Source organism: Hyla sarda, chromosome 8 (assembly GCF_029499605.1).
Source record: "Hyla sarda isolate aHylSar1 chromosome 8, aHylSar1.hap1, whole genome shotgun sequence".
Lineage (NCBI taxonomy): Eukaryota > Metazoa > Chordata > Amphibia > Anura > Hylidae > Hyla > Hyla sarda.
The window spans coordinates 215857499-215879718 of record NC_079196.1 but is presented as its reverse complement, the minus strand read 5'-3'; the positions used below and the strand labels follow the sequence as shown (position 1 = coordinate 215879718).

Genomic DNA, 22220 nt, shown 5'->3' with positions numbered 1-22220 from the left:
AGGCAAAAGCCTAAAACTGACAAACACTGCGGGCCAGGGTTTCTCAACCAGGGTGCCCCCAGCTGTTGCAAAACTACAACTCCAAGCATGTCCGGACAGCCGGTGGCTGTCCGGGCATGCTTGGAGTTGTAGTTTTGCAACAGCTGGAGCCACCCTGGTTGGGAAACACAGCTGTGAAAGTAACGGTGGTCTGGGATCGCTATATTTTCCCAAGGTACCTGTCGTATGTGGTTGCAGGAAGCTCATATCTCATCCAGGTTAAGCTGGATGAGATTTAGGGAAATCTAGAAATAGTTAAAATCCTTGGCGAGACTAAGGGTACGTTCACACTGCGGAATTCCGCGCAGTTAACATTAACATCAGTGTGAATGGGTCTTCCGCGAGATCCGTTCACACTGAGGAATTTCGGCGGAGGACAATTCTGCCGCTAGGACTACAGGACGACTTTGGCCATGTGACGTGAAGATCGGAATGGCGCATTGTGACATTGCACCTAATGGTTATCAGGTCCTGTCGTAAGCCGCCACCTAAGGCTGAGTTCACATCTGCGGAGGCTACAACTAGGCGCAGAAGAACGAAAAAAAAGGAACAGAGCCACCTGATCAGCTGCATGATGGACACCAACAGAGCCCATTGACTTTAAAATGAAGTTCATAGATGTTCCCCTTGTAAAATACTGACCCCACTGGTCTCCAAACTGTCAACCTCCAGCTGTTTTAAAGCTCCCAGCATGCCCAGAAAGCCGTTGGCTGTATGCTGGGAGTTGTAGTTTTGCCATACCTCCCAACTTATGCTTCGAGCAAAGAGGAACAAGCCACGCCCTCAGCCACACCCCTAACCACGCCCAAAATTCGCACTTCTGAAAGGGTAGGGTAACACAACGTATCCGCAGGGTATTTTACGCTGCGGATACGCAGGTGACCTGACCCATATTGTGCCTCCTGCAGTTGTCGAAAACCCCTATGACCCGCTCGCCCCATCTCACCAGGCATAAGGCTCACCTAGCATCCTGCAGATCATCTCCCCAGGCATAAGGCTCACCTAGCATCCTGCAGATCATCTCACCAGGCATAAGGCTCACCTAGCATCCTGCAGATCATCTCACCAGGCATAAGGCTCACCTAGCATCCTGCAGATCATCTCCCCAGGCATAAGGCTCACCTAGCATCCTGCAGATCATCTCACCAGGCATAAGGCTCACCTAGCATCCTGCAGATCATCTCCCCAGGCATAAGGCCCACCTATCATCCTGCAGATCATCTCACCAGGCATAAGGCTCACCTAGCATCCTGCAGATCATCTCCCCAGGCTCACCTAGCATCCTGCAGATCAGCCTGCAGACATTTGGCCCGGGCCCCTGCTGCAGTCTGTTCTACCCTGATGGAGGTCCTGCTCCTGCTCCTGCTCCTGCTGGACTTTAGGCTGCAGTTTCAGACTCCTGGCAGCGGAATAGGAGCGCACAGCTGAACACTAGAGCCCTGGTGTCCTGGTGGTGCTGCTTCCTGATTGGTCACTGAACGATCATGTGACCTGCCTCCCCTTCTCTGTGAGTAACGTGTTGTGGTTCTAATTAAACTTCCCAGCTCTGCAGTGTTTGCTTGTACAGCCGGAAAGTTTAATTCAGAAGCGGGACATGATCCCAAAAACGGGAGGTATGGACTTCTGCAACAGCTGGAGGTGCACAATTTGGAGACCACTGGACTAGTCCAACTTACTCATGTACATGTCTTATTTGGACATCACTAAGACAAGTTTTTAGCCGCTAAAAGTGAATGAGAATGTTCCCATTCACTGACAGCAAGCAGAGACCTTGAAAATGGCAGACAAAAACAGAGATTTTTTTCATGCTGTCTTAGGTAGTCTTTGTTGCCCATAGCAACCAGAGCACAACTTTCATTTTCCCAGAGCTGTGATTGGTTGCTATGGGCAACAAATTGTGGATATTGGGGGAAAAAAACGGACTTGGAGGCGCTGCACGAAAGTGGTCACAAATGGAGAGACTTGAGCCAGCACAGGACAATTATTTTATTTGACAACGGACGACGCGTTTCGGCACACAGAGAGTGAACTTTATGTTTGGACCTGAGGAAGGCAATCACTGGGGTGGAAATGTGTGAGGATGCTCTTGTGGGGTTCCTGTGAAGCACGGTGCCGGCGTGGGCAACAAAGAAACCCTTATTATAAGGCCCCATTCACGATATTCAACGAGAAAACAAAATCCACCTTGCAGCACCCTCCCATAGATTTCGATGGGTTTTGCGGTGCCCCGTTCACGTGGCGGAACATCCTTGACGGAACTTTCGGGGAGGAATTGGATTCCGGAGGTGAAAGATTTCACACGCGCAATCGACCAGAGAAGCTTTGTTTGTCAGTGGGACGGCGCCTATGTCTGTGGTAAATTTCCGCTGATTGAGGATTATTTCTGTTTTAAATTTCCCTCACTGAACTCTGTGTGAACAGACCCTAAGGCCAGTTTCACACTGTGGAATTTCAGGGGTAGTAGAGACCCACTGCAGAGTTTTCGAGGCGGACTTACCGCCCGCAAAATCCCCTCGAAAAATTCTGCCAAAACACTGAACTCTATCAATGTTCTAGCGGATCTCCTCTCTGCAGACATTGCCGTCTATGGGGACAGCAAAGTCTGCGTGGTCCTAGTGCTGACTGAATCAGTCGGCGCCGCCCACACTCGGAATCTCCGTCCCGATTCCGTCCTTCCTGAGATTCCGTAGTGTGAAACCGGCCTAAGGGTTCGTTCAGATGAGCGGATCCATTTTACGCTGCAGATCCACCGCCGAAGGACCGCTACAGGGTGCCTTTAGATGTGCCCGCTCAGAGCGGCAATAGGCCTCTACGAGCAGACACACTGCGATGTGCGAGTCGCAGTATACTTGCACATCATGGCTGCGCGGCCTAGCACAGAGCAGGGGGAGCTGCCGCAATGTGTGCGAGTACACAGCGCATGCACGGTGACTCGCACATCACAGCAGTGAGTCTGCTCGTAGCGGCGTTGTGTGCCACTCCGTGCAGGCACATCTAAAAAGGCACCATGTAGGTGTCCTTCGGCGGCGAATCCGCAGCGTAAAATACGCTGTGGATCCGCGCCACACAGATTCATACAGCGGAACATTCCAGCGGTAGATTCCAACATTGGCGTGAATGGGTTTACAGTTGACTCATTCGCACTGCAAAATTTCCGCCGCGGAAATTCAGGATTCCGGACCCGCCAAAGAGAATGAACATGTTCATTCTTTTGCCGGAATCCTGCGCGGACTGCATTGCCGTCAATGGTGACGCCGCAGGTCTACCCAGTCCTAGAGCCGATTGACTCCGGCAGCAGATGGAGACTCCGCAAGGAATATCTCTGGGTGGATATTCCGTAGTGTGAATAAGGCCTAAGACAGCGTGACCGATCTCTTCCATGATGTTGCAAAACTACAACTCCCAGCATTCCCGGACAGCCAACGGCTGTCCGGGCATGCTGGGAGTTGTAGTTTTGCAACAGCTGGAGACACCCCGATTAGGAAACAATGCTCTGGTGTGAAGAGTGGGGTGTTTAGAATTTCTAATTCTGGTTTTTAGGGACTTTCTTACGAACCGGAGGTAATGCCTATTTGCATCAGAGGGATTTTTCGGTGACTCTTATGGGAGTTCCTGGCAGGAACGGGCTGGACATGAAGGGGTTATCCAGTAATAGAAAAACGGAACTAATTTCTTTAAAAAAAACAGCATCACCCCCTATCCTCAGGCTGTGTGTGGTATTGCAGCTCAGTTCCATTGAAGGGAATGGAGCCGTGTTGTAATACCACACACAACCTGAGAACAGGGGTGGCGCCGTTTTTTCTATTCCTTTAAAATATTCCAGGATTTTGGAGTCTAAACTTTGATAAATACGCAATTTCCAAACCTATTCTCCAAACTACAGCTGAATGTGCCAATCTTAGTCGACCGGGAATTGCAAAGTTTTGTGGGTAATTAATCCCAGGACAATTAGCAATGCCATCTCAGACGAGCCCTGTCTCTATTCTTAGCATTGCCATCTGATTACTCATCCAAGATTTACATGATATAGTACGACACCACCCACTTGTAGATACCGTCACTTCCCAGCGGGGCGGCAAATCTGTGGGCAGATTTATCTGTGCCATACGTCACTCCACCCCATCTATAATACTGGGATCATTTATATACAGGCGATAGGATCGTATTCACACACCTGGAGCTGATCCAGGCACAACAACCTGATACCTGGCAGGGTGTGGAGGGGGACCCATGGTGGGCGGCTCTATTTATAGGGGGTTTGGTAATACTGGTTTCCCGCTCCTGGTCCGGTGACTCAGAACTCAGGTTCATGTTAAAGGGGCAGTCACGCCGCCTCCCATAGCCTTGCATTGAGGAGGCGGGGCATGATGTCACACGGGGGCGGAGTCGTGCAATCCAATGGAAAAACGGTAACAACCTGATGCATCATTTGGCATACAGTTTTCAATGGAGAGTCAATGTATACGGATAGATAGCGATTATATATATATATATATATATATATATATATATATATATATATATATATATATGAAAACGTATATGTGAACTGTACTGCAAAAACGTGATGTGAACCCCGCCTTATGGGGCATTTTATCTGTCATTGTTACTCTGATGTTGGTTTCGCTTACATTCTAACTTGTACGGTTATGGGAGCATTCTAGCTGGCATTATTTAATACTCCGGTAGAAAAAAAATTATTATTTTTTTTAAATCAACTGGTGCTAGAAAATTAAAACAGATTTGTAAATTACTTCTATTAAAAAAAAAATCTTAATCCTTCCAGTACTTATCAGCTGCTGATACTACAGAGGAAATTCTTTTCTTTTTGGAACCCAGTGCTCTCTGCTGAAATCACGAGCACAGTGCTCTCTGCTGACACCTCTGTCCATTTTTAGAACTGTCCAGAGTAGGAGGAAAATCCCCCATAGAAAACATATGCTGCTCTGGACAGTTCCTAAAATGGACAGAGATGTCAGCAGAGAGCACTGTGCTCGTGATGTCAGCAGAGAGCGCTATGTTCCAAAAAGAAAAATAATTTCCTCTGTAGTATTCAGCAGCTAATAAGTACTGGAAGGATTAAGATTTTTTTTTTTTTTTTTATAGAAGTAATTTACAAATCTGGCACCAGTGGATTTAAAAAAAAAATAAATAAAAAATAAATAAATAAAATTTCCACCGGAGTACCCCTTTAATGCCACAGTACCCTAAAACAGTTCTAGCCATTTTGTCCCCAAAACAATGTCACAGTGCACCAGTGAACAATGCCATAGTATCCCATAAATGTCCCAAAAGCAGTGTCACAATGTCCCCCATAGCTATGCCACAGTACCCCGTAACAGTTCCAGCCATTGTTATGGGACAATCTTGCTGGTATGGTGATGCTGCTTTTGGCACATGGCGTTAGTCATGGGTGCACTGCGCAAGCACCGCTTTGGGGCTCCATTGCCACCCTTAAGGGGGGGGGCACTCTAGCTGGCACTATTATGGGGAAATTTTACATGGGGTATTACCGTATTATGTACGTCGTTATGACTGCAGGTTTGATGCTCCGCTCTCTAGCTGTGCTGATCACTGACAATGACATACGCCCATTGTTCATCAACGCCACTACAGGTACCTGGCAGCGGCAACACGGTGATCTGTGCCGCCCGCTATAAAAGGGAGATTAATGCGGCGCCTATTTAGACACTGACTCATTGGAAAATGGTGAATAAAATTCTCATTACAGGGAATCGGATTGAGGAACTAATCCGGACAATCACCGAGGCCTGGCATCAGACCAAGGGTTAACTCTATAACTATTATACTCCTGAGTGGCACGGTGTGGCGCGGCGCACATTCCGGACGCATTAGCTGTAGAGGAAGTCACACGAGCGGCGCTGGGCTGTAAACAACCATTATATTATACGATTTTCTTTAAAAGTTATTAAGAATGTGTCACCTCCCCCCCCCCCAATCTGATGTCACTGACCCCTGCTGGCAGAACAGGGGCATTACATAGAAGGGGCAATTACCTTGCCAAAAAAAAAATATATATATTTAAAATCTCCCTTATATGGGAATTTGTAGGTTATAAGGCAGTGTTTCCCAACTAGTGTGCCTCCAGCTGTTGCGAAACTACAACTCCCAGCATGCCCGGACAGCCTTCGGCTGTCCGGGCATGCTGGGAGTTGTAGTTTTGCAACAGCTAGAGGCACCCTGGTTGGGAAACCCGGTTATAAATATTGTTTTAATGCGGTTTGTGATGGTAAGATAAGATGGCAGATAAGAACTTGTATTCCGCAGACAGGTTCTCGGTTGTTAGGGGGGGGGGGGGGGGAGGGGGGGGGGGACGTGAATTTTTTTAAAATTATTTTTCAGATGCAAAAATCCAAAAAGAGCTTAAAGAGCAAGAGCACCTCAATATAGTTATTCAGGGCACTGGCCCTTTAAGAAGAGACTACAAAGTCATCATAGCCGTGGCCCAACAAGTGGCTCTTTTGGTGTTGCACAACTCCAACTCCCATCATGCTCTGCTCTCTCACGAAGCCCGTGTTTACCCGCCTGTGGCCCTATCTAAACAAGCCTTTGGTTTTCAGGGCATGCTGGGCCTTGTAGTTCTGCAACAGCTGGGGAGTCACTAGTACAACAAGAGCTCTCATGAAGGGTAATAGGACTGTCTTGCCCATCAGGTTCTCCCCCCCCCCCCCCCCCCCCCCCGTCATCTCTAGCCCGGCGCCTCAGTCATCTGGTGCACGGAGCGAACTTCGCTCCGTGTCCGATGACGGGCGACTACAGCTGTCACGTCCCCTCCATTTATGTCTAAGGGAGGAGGGGTGACTGCCGTGTGTGGTGTCCCGGTACCGTATTACATACCGTACCTTGATATGTGTCCCCAAAGTCAGAGTTCCTAGGAACTGTGGGGTCCTCAGGTCTAGTCTTCCCCTAGCCACCCCTTAGGTAGTGAATATATTGTTAAGGTAAATGTATATAAAAAGTGTACTTACCTTGCGCTAGCGTCGCAGGACCTGCGGGTCACGTGACGAGGTTTAGTCTCTATGGTTAATGCAAAGGACCTTTGGAGGTTCATAGGCCATGTGATACCCACAATGCTTTGTGAGGCTGATTGACAGATGGCGTGGACCAATCCTAGAACGGGCCGCCCCTGCCCATATAAAGGGAGCTGCGGCCATTATTCTGTCTCTCGGGTTGCTGTCACTGAATGAGGTAGGACCTCCGCAACTTTCAACGACAATTCCTAGGCCAAAGCCTTGCGGCCTCGGCTGAATAGCACTTCTAAATTCTCCGCAATTATTCGCAAGGACCCTGGACCTAAATATAACCCTATATCCAGCGGATCTGCACATACTAAATCCCTACAAATTAAAGAACTTACTAGAAGTCCCAACCAACGGTCAATCTCAGCCAAGCGATTCATAGACTCTGTACAAAGACTGTTCTTATGTTCGCATGTTACAGAAAATCTTCAGTAAAGTTTATGCAAGTTTTCAGCGAAGCTCTGGTTGTGGACAATACTTTATTCTGCAAACACCTATCGTCCTGGCGAAGGGTGGCGATAGGCCAATACACTTAGCATTTAACCCACACCCTGGCGTCACGACTGACAAGGGTTAATAACACCCTTTATAACCACCACTCACACCCTCAAGGCAACCACTAGAGATGAGCGAACTTACAGTAAATTCGATTCGTCACAAACTTCTCGGCTCGGCAGTTGATGACTTATCCTGCGTAAATTAGTTCAGCTTTCCGGTGCTCCGGTGGGCTGGAAAAGGTGGACACATTCCTAGGAAAGAGTCTCCTAGGACTGTATCCACCTTTTCCAGCCCACCGGAGCACCTGAAAGCTGAACTAATTTACGCAGGATAAGTCATCAACTGCCGAGCCGAGAAGTTCACGACGAATCGAATTTACTGTAAGTTCGCTCATCTCTAGCGACCACCACACATGTACATAGACATGAGTAGAGAGGGGGCGTGACGTCACGAACATAAGCTCCAGGCCAACCAGGAGATTGCGGGGGGTCCCAGTGGCCGGACTTCCTGCCGTCGAACATCTTATCCCCTAAGATGTTTAGGGGCGGAGTACCCCATTAATGCTTTAAAGGGGTTCTCCGCTTCGGTTGAAAGTTTGGTAAATAATAAACTGATCCCACAGTGCCCCCCGAGCTAAGACCTCAAAACATCAGCTCTTATCTGTTGGGAAGCCTGGAAGTAAGTGTCCATGTAAATTTCCCTGCAGCGCTCCCACAGGTGAAATAAAGTATTACACAATGTCCATTCAAATGTGTTATTAGTGGGATACAGGACAGGAGAGGTCCTCCAGAGCAGTGTTTGCAAAACTACAACTTCCAGCCTGCCTGGACAGCCAAAGGCTGTCCAGGCAGGCTGGGAGTTGTAGTTTTGCAACAGCTGGAGGCACCTTAGTTGAAATATAATTATATTGATGTTTGTATGGTTGAAAATAATCATTGTGAATCATAGTTGTTTCTGGCACTCCGGCTAGTGGTTTATACTGGAAGAGAACAACCGCACTCCTATCCTGCCCTCTAATGGGGAGTTCCTGTATTTCTGAATTTCCAGGATCCACGACTTGTTCTAGATATGTCCTATCCTTCACAGGGTCCCCTTTTAAAAGGGGTACTCCGGTGGGAAAAAAAAATTTTTTTAATCAATTGTTGCCAAAAAGTTAAACAGATTTGTAAATTGCTTCTATTAAAAAATCTTTATCCTTCCAGTACTTATTAGTGGCTGTATACTACAGAGAACGTTTTAGTTTTTTTTGTTTTTTACCACAATGCTCTCTGCTGACACCTCTGTCTGTATCAGGAACTGTCCAGAGCAGGAGAGGTTTGCTATGGGGATTTGTTCCTGTTCTGGACAGTTCCTGTTACGGACAGAGGTGTCAGCAGAGAGCACTGGGGTCAGAAAAAAAAAAAAAAGAAATCCAAAAAGCTTTCGCTGTAGTATATAGCAGCTAATCAACTGGTTTAACTTTCTGACACCAGCTGATTAAAAAAATGTATAAATAAAAAATAAAAAAGTACCCCTTTAATAGTCGGCGCTTTCTGGACTCTTTATCTACTCGTCTGATTGGATGGGGGCTTTAATAAACAACATCTCCCACTCCCTGGCAATCTGATAGCTGTGTAATACCTAAACTGTCCTGTGGTGGTGCTGCAAGAAATATGAACACCACAGATTTCAGCTAATCAGTTTTTTTTTGTACTTAAGCCAAATTTATCAATAAAAAAATAAATAAATAAAGAAATGGGGCACACCCAAAAATTGGCACCTATAATAGACAAGAAAACCGCTCTGCCGCTAATGATAAAGTCCCCCCTCAAAATTCAAACCAGAATGGGTCTGACTTACTTTACAGAGATTGAGAATTCCCCCGGGGAGCTCTCGCTTTCTCGGATTAGGAAGGCTCCGGTAAACCTCCGGTTCAAGAGGATTTCTTCTGCTACTACCCTGGAGATCCGGCCACCATACCACCTGTACGGGGAACACAGCGTGTGAGGAAGAGCGGACTGTGGGTATGGGATAATGATTGATAAATAACTTGGTCTATGATGGTAGGTAAAAACAAAACATCTACACCAGGGTGCCTCCAGCTGTTGCAAAATTACAACTCCTAGCATGTTGTTGGCAGTCCAGTTTTGCAACAGCTGGAGGCACCCTGATTGGGAAACTCTTACATTAAGAGAGTGATCTAGACATGTGTAAGTGCAAAATATATATATATATATATATATATATATATATATATATATATATATATATATATATATATATATATATATATACACACACATATACATACACACATACATATACACACACACACGCGCACACACACACGTGTGTATCTACATATTTATGCATGTAGATAAGTATCTATATATGAATTTATTAGGGTGCGTTTACACGGCCGTCTGCCCCAGTTCCCCCCCCCCCCCCCCCCCGTTTAGGTTCCGTTGTTGCTGCTTGTAAACGGATTACAAACGCTTGTAAAATAATCCCATTGATTTAATCGGGATTTTTTTTTATTTACAATCCTTTCACATCCGTTTGCACCCGTCTGCGCTCATTTCCATTTTTTTCTTTTTACATTTTTTTAACGGGAGAAAAGACTTTACATGCAGTATTTTTTCTCCCATCAAAAAAAAAATATACAGTAAATTTAACATTGAAGTCCATGGAAAACAGATGAGCCTTTAATGTCATTCGTTTGCATCCATTTTTTCAATCCGTTTTTTTTTTTTTATCAGTTTTTACTTCTGAGCATGCTCAGAACAAAAAAAAAATTTAAAAAAATTTCTTTGTTTATTAACTGAACAATAACTGATCCAAACTGATAACATCAGTTTGCATCAGTTATTGTCAGTTGTTTTTTTAAAGTCCCTTTTTATTTTTGATGGGAAAAGAACGGGACGGGTCTAGACTGCCGTGTGAAAGCAGCCTTATTTGTATGTATAAGTGTGTGTATCTCTCTGAGTATGTATGAGTGTATGTATGTGTATAATATGTATGTATCAGCGTATCTATATAAGTATTTATATATGCGTGAATGTATGAGTGTATCTATATATGTACATGTTTTATATGTATATATGACTATTCAAGTATTTATGCATCTATATGTATTTATGTATCCATGCATGTTTGTATACAGTATATGCATGTATATGTAAGTGTGTATAGATGTATATACACACATATATATATGTACTTCCAAACAGCTTGAGATATTTCCATTAAACTTTGTACATGTTACTATCAATAATAAAGTAGAGTTTCTCTCACTCTCTGCAGCCCAAGTAATGTGATCAGTAGATGTATCAGAAGTCCCATGCAGGTCAACAGAACTTCTGGAACATCTCCTGATCTCATTACTTTCAAACTCTGGAGATTATCCGTAAGATTTAGGGTATGTTCACACGGAATGGATCCGCCACTACGAGCAGACACACAGTGATCCGTAAGCTGCCGCACGCATGCGCAGTGTATAGACAATCATCCCCCATGCTTCCTGAGCTAAGCGGAAAGCAGCCGCGATGTGTGCGAGTACATTGTGCATGTGTGCGGTGACTCACGAATCACTGTGTGTGTCTGCTCGTGGCGGCGTATTTCTGCTACGAGCAGGCACAGCTGGAGGCACACTGTAGGGTCCATCGGCAGATAGGCAGCATAAATTAAGCTGCAGATCTGTCCCCCGTGACCCTACCATTAAACATCCTGCCGCCGGACCAACATCATGGTATAGTTTGATTTAACTGTTCAACAGGCAAGTGCAGAGAATAGTTCGGGAGAGGGGATGGGGGGAGATTTATTACAGGCTAAGGCCCCTTTCACTCTACATTATTACTCGGTTTTTGAAGTTCCGTCAGAAAAACGGCAGTTACAAAATTCTATACGGCCGTTAGAAAATCCCATTATAGTCTATGGGATTCATCTAATAGCCGTTTTAACCCGTTATTTTGTGACAGAAGATAGTAGCGGGAGAAATAGTTCATGAACTATTTCTGCCGTTACTATCCGTCACAAAATAACGTCCGTTATTAAAAACGGGCTATAACGGGTTAAAACGGCTATTAGAAAATCCCATTACAGTCTATGGGATTTTTCTAACAGCCGTATAGGATTTTGTAACTGCCGTTTTACTGCCGATTTTCTGACGGAACTTCGAAAACGGAGTAATTATGTAGCGTGAAAGGGGCCTATGGGTACGTTCAAACGAGCAGATTTACAGTGTATTTTATGCTGAAGATCAACCGCTGAAGGACCCTCTGTATGGTGCCTTTACATGTGCCTGCTCGGAGTGGCAATACGCCGCTACGTGCAGACACACTGAAGCGATGTGCAAGTCGCCGCACATGCGCAGTGTACCCGGCTCAATGAGCTAGGCAGAGAGCTGCCACGATGTGAGAGTATACTGCGCACGCTCACGACTCGCACATCCCAGTGTGTCTGCTCGTAGCGGCGTATTGCCACTCCGAGCAGGCACATGTAAAGGCAGCATATGGGAGGTCCTTCCGCGGCAGATCCACAGCGTAAAACGCGCGGAATATCCGCTCGTCTGAACGTACCCTAAGGCTGCGTTCACACCGCCGTCTACACCCGTCCCGTTGTTCTCCCATCAAAAATAAAAACGGACTTAAAAAAAACGGACAATAAGGGATGCAAACAGATGTTATCCATTTGGATCCATTATTGTTCAGTTAATAAACAAAAAAAAAAAAAAAAAGTTTTTTTTTTGTTCTGAGCATGCTCAAAAAACAGATTGAAAAAACTGATGCAAACGGATGACATTAAAGGCTCATCCATCTTCCATAGACTTCAATGTTAAATTTACTGTATCCGTTTTTTTTTTTCTTCCTTTGACGGGAGAAAAAAAAAAATTACTGTATGCACCGTCTTTTCTCCCGTAAAAAAAAAAAAAATTAATTAATAAATAAAACGGAAATGAGCGCAGACGGGTGCAAACTGATGTGAAAGGATTGTAAAAAAAAAAAAAAATCCCATTGACATCAATGGGATTATTTTACAACAGTTTATAATCCATTTACAAGCAGCAGCAACGGAACCTAAACGGGAAAAAACTAAAAATAAAAAATGGGGACAGCCGGCCGTGTGACTGCACCCCAACAGAAAAGTGAAGACAGCAGTGTGGGAGCAGGGAGCGCTAGTGCAGTAAGAAGAAGTGCGGGGAGGACGAGCAACCAATCACTGCTCGCTCTTCAGGAGACTGGAAAAGCTGGGTGGCACGCTATGCGTGCCACCCAGCTTTCCCAGTCTCCTGAAGAGCGTTGCTTTTCCTCTCCCACAAGGTTTACAAAGAAAGACTGGGTAATACCATGTACTCAGCGCTAGTAATACATATAATACAGATTTTGTACGGGCGGCTGTGGTTTCAGTTTCTTATTTATACATCTGTGTCTTCAGGGAAATACAGATCATAAGATGTCGTCTTAGAATTTACCAAGAAGCAGGGGGGGGGGGGGTGATCAGCGGAGGGCGGAGGTTTAGCTGTATACTTCTCTTTATTAGTTGCATGTGATGAAGATGTGATAGAAACACTTACGGGTGGGGTTTTACTTTGATGTAATTTTTGGGAACGTAACCTTCCATGCCGTAGAGTTCGGCCTTGTACCAATTCTGGTCGTCCTCCATGTTAAGAATCTAAAGGAGGGGGGATGAAAGGGGTTAATTCTGACAGCAAATCATCATTTATTTTAGTCGTCCATTTATGGTTGTAGCCGGCTGACTGTAAGAAGGATTCGCTCTGTATTTACAGTAGATGAAAATTGGTCAAATTGCAAGGCAAATAGTAGAGAAAAGCTTAAAGAAAAAGATTCTATACTCCTGAAGCGAACGCCATTAACCTCTGTGGGATTAAGGTGTGAACATTGACAGGGGCGGACTGACAACACTCAGCGCCCCCGGACCAAAAAAAATGTAAGGGTCACACTTCTGCCCCTATTCTACCCAAATCCCTCCACCAGCCCTACACACAAAATAAACTACATTTTATACATAAACCCTTTAAGGTAGGTAAGATTTTCCATGACCAATAATACCAGTATACAAGGAGGAAATATATACCATCACACAATAACTGTATAATACCACCATACTGTACTGACTAAAACCACTATACACAGACCAGTATACTATACAGGATCTGTATACAATATATGTGATTATATACAGGACCGTATGGCAGTAGATACCAGCTGTACAGAGATCTGTATACAATATAAGTGATTATATACAGGACCATATGGAAGTAGATACCAGCTGCATACAGGATCTGTATACCATATAAGTGATTATATACAGGTCCATATGGCAGTAGATACCAGCTGCGCACAGGATCTGTATACCATATAAGTGATTATATACAGGTCCATATGGCAGTAGATACCAGCTGCGCACAGGATCTGTATACCATATAAGTGATTACAGTTACATCAAGGGACTCACAATTACGATTTTTCTGATCGGCGGCGGCCCCTTTTCTTCTCCGTCCAGAGATGGACAGATCAGACCGCCATGTCAATCTTACCATCTGCAGGACAAACCTGTTCGACATTTTTCCAGTGCCGTCCCCTCTACACAATCTTTCCATCTATAAGCCCACAAACTGTAATAATGCCCTCCTTGGTGTCCTGTACAGTAAATGGGCAGGTAGGTAGGTAGCCAGGTAAATAGTTAACTAGGTTGGTAGATCAGGAAGCCAGATATGTAGGTAGGTGACTAGTCAGGTAGGCTGCTAGCTAGGTAGTTAGGCAGCCATGTATGAAGGCCAGGTATGTACATAGGTAGCAAGATATGTAGGTAGGTAGTTAGGCAACCAGGTATGTAGGTAAGTAGTTAGGCATCCAGGTACAAAGTTAGGTAGCCAGGAAGTTAGTCATGTAGGTAGCCAGCACCCCCTCCACCCAGTGGTGGATCCACAGTCTAGTCTCGGGAGGGGCACTATGAAAACCCCCTATGTAGTTAGTAAGTAGCCCTCCTATTAGTTTGGTAGTTTGTTCCCATACACGTTTCCTGTGTAGGTTGCAGATGCAGCTCACACAGAGGGGATGCCTTCTCCTTTATGTGTGTGTACCGCACATACAGGAGAAGGCAGCGCTGTCCACTGGAGATCCGGGACATGTGTCCTGGATCCTGAGGAGAGGCAACAGTGGTGGGTCCTTTACCCGGCGTGCCCTCGGACCACGTCCGATGAGATCGGCCGGTCAGTCCGCCCCTGAACATTGAATATAGACAATAAGTCCGTTCTGGTGGGATCTCTCCCCAAATCTTCTAACATTTTAGTCTAGTTTTACTTAATGGACGAAAATGTTGATAGATTTAAGTTTAAGTTATCAGAACTTGGTTTTTATTTAGTTTTAGTCAAAGTGTTTTTGATGGAACAACACTGATAAGAATAGATGAAAGACAATATTCTCTATCTATTTCATCTACCTACCTCACCTTTCTCTCTTCCCCTATATCCACCTACCTCACCTTTCTCTCTTCCCCTATATCCACCTACCTCACCTTTCTCTCTTCCCCTATATCTATCTAGCTCTCCATTCCATAGCTCTCCATTCCATAGCTCTCCATTCCTATTCGAGTACTTTCACACCACGTTTTCAGCCTACGGCTGCTGGGGGAGGGGAAAACCGTGCGCTCCCGTACCCCAGCAGGACTGGTGCTGAAATCCATTGACTTTAATGAGCTGACCGGAGTCACCGTTTGTCACAAAACCAGATACAGGGCAGAAATTAGCTGACCGGAGTCAAATGGTGACTCTGGTTGGCGCATTAAAGTCAATGGATTTCAGCACCAGTGTATGCACTGACTGGTGTCTGGTAGCGCCCCCTACAGTATAGGGTGGTATTACATGTTCTGTATTACTATTTACCTGTATTACTGAAGTGTATGCACTGACTGGTGTCTGGTAGTGCCCCCTATAGTACAGGGAGGTATTACATGTTCTGTACTACTATTTACCTGTATTACTGAAGTGTATGCACTGCCTGGTGTCTGGTAGCGCTCCCTACAGTACAGGGAGGTATTACATGTTCTGTACTATTTACCTGTATTACTGAAGTGTATGCACTGACTGGTGTCTGGTAGCGCTCCCTACAGTACAGGGAGGTATTACATGTTCTGTACTATTTACCTGTACCAGGGTTAGCTGCTCCTTTGGACACCAGGTGAGGGCGGCTCCCTGTTACTTTTTAGGACACTGTGTACTGTACAGGACCCCAAAGAAGCTCCTGTCCTCTACATAGACAGTGATTACAGCTCCAGCAGATCTTTATTACTTTTATATGTAAGGATTTGCTTTATCTATATTAGTTATCTACTTATTTTTGTTTAATCCTCAAATTTACCTACTTTTGGATGACATTTTGGGGCTTCGGAACCAATTACCAGGTTTCCATATTTATAATCTGTATAGACAGACACATTGGCCCATGAATTAAAAAAAAAAAAAAAAATTCTATATATATTATATATATATATATATATATATATATACACACACACATATACACACGGGCCATTGTGTCTATCTATACAGAAATTCTATAATATATTTATTTATATATATATATATATATATATATATATATTTTTTTTTTTTTTTTTTCCTGTATAGATAGACACAATGGCCCATGACATTTCAGGTCTGACCACCCAGACAAAACAAGGCGGCAGGTAAACACAATGTAAAAGACCTAAGAATAGCGCGGCTGTGTACTGCAGCGAAAAGGAAAAGAAACATCCTGTTTGTGCAGATATTTTATATGTTTTTTCGCCGTTGACCTGTTACCAAGAATAAAGCAGATTCCTCAGTTATTAACCTCTTAATAAGTCAGATCATCGAAGACTTCAAGTGTGTTTCTCCAGCTGTTGCAAAACTAGTGGTAGTTTGGCAACAGCTGGAGACCTTCTGGTTAGGAAACACTATGTACTATAGACAACCTGTGATCCACATGCTGGCGGCACATGCCACACAAATACAGGCACCGTACCACACAAATACAGATATTACGTTTTATTCTTTCACTTCTCTATTTGATCAGCTTTGCAGGTTTTTTTTTTTTTTTTCACTTAACGCAATAAACCGAGTGGATCCCTTTGATTTCTATGCGATCCAGTAGAAATGCAGCATCTGTGGGTCTCCCACTTACAGACATAAGAGAGGCAGGATCAGCGTTTAAATAGTGCTTGGTGGCCGCCTATCTCCTGCAGCAGCCCCTCATTGTAAATACATATGTGGTGTCCCAGTACCGTATCCTATCCGGTACCTGTGTATGTGGGTCCCCTTAGCCAGAGTCCCTAGGACGTCAGGGTCCTAATTGTCTAATTCACCCCTAGTCACCTCCCATCCAGTTGATAGTTGCCCAGTAACTATTTAGGATTTGGATATATAGGATTGTTTAAATGTAAATAAATAGTTAATTACCTGTCCCTAGCGTAGCAGGACCTGCGGGTCACGTGGTCAGGTGAACTCTATGGTATTTCTGCTTAAGGACCTTTGGAGGTCACTGTGACGTAGTCAATCCCGACACTAACGGTGAATGACGGATGTTCGGACCAATCAGATTCACCCGCCCCCTGCCCATATAAGGGAGCGGCGGCCATTGTTCTCTCTCTTGTTCCCGGGCTGTCAAACGAGCAGGATCTGCGCAGCTGTCTATCGCAGCGAGTTAGGCCTGAGCCTTGCGACAACGGCTGATCTATTCAGGATCGCGAGTATCAATCCCTAAGCACTCTGCAGGATCACCGGACCTTATCTATCCCCTAAATCTGGACGGATCTGCAATAATTACCCTAAATTCAGAGACTTTAATATCATTCAAGGTCCGCAACAATTGTCAGTCATTGAGATATATAGAGACTGTTTTCTTGAGACTGTTATTGTTCATTGGATGTACCGCAAACATTTAAGTAAAGTTCTACAAGTTAAAGTTCAACTACCTTGTGGATCTTCAGTCATTTTATTACATGCACCTATCGTTACTGGGAAGGGCGGCGATAGGCCGGAGAATTACCTCAGCATACTAGCCCTCAGCCTGGCGTCACGAACTATAGGGTTAACATTAACCCCTCATATACCGATACAACGCCCCAACTACCATACACCCCCCAAGGGCTACCACACAAACCGTTACATGAATGTGCATTAGAGGTTATCTAGTAAAAAGGATCATGTGCTATGCTGCAGATTAGCATAGGTCTCGGCATGCTGGGAGTTGTAGTTTTACAACAGCTGGATAAATCGCAACAGGTTGGGGAACATTTTGGTAGACTGAAATGAGATGATATTGGTGGAATCTATCTTATGGGACACCACTGATCTACAAACTGTACCTGGTAGGATCTCTGTAATATCCGTCTCTCATCCGTCCATCCATCCCATATATATCTCCCATACCCATCTCCCTTATGTCTGTCTATATCTATCATATCTACTGCATATCGGTCTATCTGTATATTTCTCTTTATCTCATATTTATCAGAAGATCACGATTACTAGATTTCCTGTTAAAAGTCCTCATTCACACTACAGAATTTTCTGCTGCAGCAGCCCCTCATTGTTTTCAATAAAATTCTGCTGCACACTGGAGAAGTTCCTGCAGCAGATAATTCCAAGTTCCAGACTCCACCAAAAGAATAAACATGCTCATTCTTTCAGTGGAATCCACTCGAAAATGCATTGTCATCAATGGAGACGGCGCATGTCCGATGGATTCAGGCTGCGTCTGTGCACATAATATTCTTAGTGTGAACTGATACATAACTGATTATAAGCTCAGCTACGCCATCATTCTGTATGTGAGTCTTCACAGACGTCCTAGCATTCTCATCACATACCACGAAGATGGCTGCGTGTTCGCCATTGTTCTGCACACAGTTCTGATCTTCCCGGAATACGTAGATTTTTTTTAGGTAAATGAATCTACTGCTCCATAGTGGTTGTATTCACACCCGGGCCCTGGAGTCTACTAAGCTGCAAAGATCCCCTCCGCACCATAATGACAGACCATGCTGCTGCTATGGGGCCCTTGGATAGGTGGCCACAACCTGGTTGGTCCCATTCCTTAAAGGGGTACTCTGGTGGAAAAACTTTTTTTTAACTGGTGCCTGAAAGTTAAACAGATTTGTAAATTACTTCTATAAAAAAAATCAATAAAAAAATCTTAAAGGGGATCTCCGGTGCTTACACATCTTATCCCCTATCCAAAGGATAGGGGATAAGATGCCTGATCGCGGGGGTCCCGCCGCTGGGGACCCCCGGAATCTTGCACGCGGCACCCAGTTTGTAATCAGTCCCCGGAGTGCGTTAGCTCTGGGTCTGATTACAGACGACCACCGGGCCGGCCGCGTGTGACGTCACGCCTCCGCCCCCGTGTGACGTCATGCTCCGCCCCTCTATGCAAGCCTGTGGGAAGGGGCGTGGCGTTAGTAATTTACATCATTTTATGCTAGGGACGTTAGGGACCCACTCAAATTAGGTGGCCTTGAAGTGGCGAGTGGGCTTGTACCTTTTGATCAAAATGTATACTAACAACCTGTTAGTTTTTGATATTATGCCGAGAAGCAATTAGATCAATATACAAATTTGTAGATGTGCGACCATGTCTGTTTCTTCTACCTGAATTCACGTAATTTACAAATCTGTTTAACTTTCTGACACCAGTTGATTTAAAATAAAAAAATAAAAAAAATTCCACCGGCGTACCCCTTTAATGTGTAGGGGGGTATTGGCCTATGGGTCATGGAAAGCAAAGGGTGAAACAAACACCGGTAGAGGAAATGTTGCGCAGTTGCCCATAGCTACCAATCAGATAGAGGCCTGTGAAATATGAAAGAAGCAATCTGATTGGTTGCTTGGGGCAACTGCACAATTAACCCTCTACACTGGTTTTGATAAATCTCCCCAGGAGGCCTATATTTGCTATGGTAGATCGTAATAAATACCGACACTCTAGAAATGATTTTAAATGCTCTTTACTTCGCTTCTTACTGCATATACAGCATTGAATGTAGCAGCACGCGTTCCGGCAAAGAACTGTCAGTTGAGAAAGGCATCTTTGCCGGAACGCGTGCTGCTACATTCAATGCTGTATATGCAGTAAGAAGCAAAGTAAAGAGCATTTAAAATAATTTCTAGAGTGCCGGGATTTATCACTATCTACTACTGTTACCTATCCGCGAGCACCGGGAGAATATTGCAGGGCCGACCTATCATTTACTTACATATATTTGCTATGGGGCCCCCTATCTTCTATGCACGGCACTGCGTCTGTCCCATAGAAACCAGTTCCTGACCCTTGTATCGAGTTTGTATGAAGTAACTGGCCCAAAAGTTCTCTGTCGAATTCTCTTATCTCTAACCCAGGGGGGAAACTCTGCAAAAGTGCTTATAATTCTCAATATAAAGCAAAGGATACAGATAAGATAAAGAAATTCTGCAATAATAAAAAACAGGAACTGTTCTTCCCCTTCTTAGGTCTGGTTCACATCTGGTATATTGGTCAAAACCATGGGACCAACACAGAGTAAAACTAGAATGCAGTGTTTTCCCAACTTGAGTGCCTCCAGCTGTTGCAAAACTACAACTCCCAGCATGCTTGGACAGCCTTTGGCTATAGTGTACCCCAGGGGCCAGGACCACCCGTACTATGCAGACCCCCAATTACAAAAGTTGGGACCCCCAGCTGGTCCTGGACTACTACTCCTATCCTCCTTGTGGGCACCACAACTTAACTTCCACAGACATGACACCATGTGTGATATCAGCCGCTCCTCTTATAACGCTCCAGTACTGATATAACCTCTATATATTACATCATATGTGATATCAGCCGCTCCTCTTCTAACGCTCCAGTACTGATATAATCTCTATACATTACATCATATGTGATATCAGCCGCTCCTCTTATAATGCTCCAGTACTGATATAACCTCTATACATTACATCATATGTGACTGATATCATCCTCTTATAACACCCCAGTACTGATATAACCTCTATATATTACATCATGTGACTGATATCATCCTCTTATAACGCTCCAGTACAGATATAATCTCTATACATTACATCATATGTGATGATATCATCCTCTTATAACGCTCCAGTACTGATATAATCTCTATATATTACATTATATGTGATGATATCAGCCGCTCCTCTTCTAACACTCCGGTACTGATATAACCTCTATATATTACATCATATGTGACTGATATCATCCTCTTATAACGCTCCAGTACTGATATAATCTCTATATATTACATCATATGTAATATCAGCCGCTCCTCTTCTAACACTCCGGTACTGATATAACTTCTATATATTACATCATGTGACTGATATCAGCCGCTCCTCTTATAACGCCCCAGTACTGATATAATCTCTATATATTACATCATGTGACTGATATCAGCTGCTCCTCTTCTAACGCTCCAGTACTGATATAATCTCCAGAGACATTATATTATATGAGAAGAAGCTGATATCAGTCACATATGATGTAATGTCTGGAGGTTATCTCAGCACTGGAGCGTTATAGGAGGAGCGACTGATATCAGTCACATATAACGCTCCAGTACTGATATAACCTCTATATATTACATCATGTGACTAATATCAGCCGCTCCTCTTATAACACTCCAGTACTGATATAACTTCTATATATTACATCATATGTGATGATATCAGCCGCTCCTCTTATAACGCTCCAGTACTGATATAACCTCTATATATTACATCATATGTGATATCAGCCGCTCCTCTTATAACGCTCCAGTACTGATATAACCTCTATATATTACATCATATGTGATGATATCATCCTCTTATAATCCCCTTAAAGAATCACCGTCTTTATAACTTCTCAATATGACTATATCATCATCAGTGGGGGGGGGGGGGGGTCTCACCTTCAGTATGTCGCCCTTGCTGAACGGCAGCTCATCCCTTTCGGAGGTCTTGAAGTTGTATATGGCCATGGCCTCCATGTCTTCTGGTTTGAGTGGGGTGGGGGAGGGAGGACCTCGCACTCGCAGCGGGTTAAATGACCACTGGCAGCAGATTACATGCAGCGACGGAAAAAATAAAAAAGAAAGTATTTGGGTGGGTGACAGCCTCCCCTGGGCTCTCAAGTGCTGAAGAAGAAGAAGAAGTGCAGAGAGAACTTAGTAGTGGAAACCAAGTCATGCATGCCTAAGACCGGAGGCCGGGCCTGGGAAATCCAGAGGGGTGGACCGCTTCTACCCCAAGAGAAGACGTCGCCAGCCAGTGCCTAGGGTAGAGGAAAAAAATAGTGCAACATTAATGCAAAGAAAAGTAGGCTACATATAGGTGGCGTCTAAAGGGGTACTCCAGTGGAAAACTTTTTTTTTTTAATCGACTGGTGCCAGAAAGTTAAACAGATTTGTAAATTACTTCTATTAAAAAAAATCTTAATCCTTTCAGTACTTTTTAGCAGCTGTCTGCTACAGAGGAAATTCTTTTCTTTTTGAATTTCTTTTTTTTTTGTCTTGTCCACAGTGCTCTCTGCTGACATATGATGCCCATATCAGGAACTGTCCAGAGCAGGAGAAAATCCCCATAGCAAACCTATGCCGCTCTGGACAGTTCCTGGTATGGACAGAGGAAAT

At 44.4% G+C, this 22220-nt stretch overlaps 1 protein-coding gene across 3 annotated transcripts in view; it reads right to left on the bottom strand.

The window, feature by feature from the left end:
• GRAP (GRB2 related adaptor protein) overlaps nucleotides 1-22220 on the bottom strand; it is a 62272-nt gene that overhangs the window by 28398 nt on the left and 11654 nt on the right. For 2 of the 3 annotated variants that reach the window (XM_056535574.1, XM_056535575.1), the window contains exons 3-5: nucleotides 21501-21862; nucleotides 13129-13226; nucleotides 9417-9539 (exon numbers count right to left, since the gene is read on the bottom strand). In XM_056535574.1, coding sequence (XP_056391549.1) covers nucleotides 9417-9539; nucleotides 13129-13226; nucleotides 21501-21578 — 299 coding nt within the window. In that variant the 5' untranslated portion in view covers nucleotides 21579-21862. Of the gene's footprint in view, nucleotides 1-9416; nucleotides 9540-13128; nucleotides 13227-18425; nucleotides 18646-21500; nucleotides 21863-22220 lie in introns of those variants that run through there. The other variant, XM_056535576.1, reaches the window with a different exon arrangement.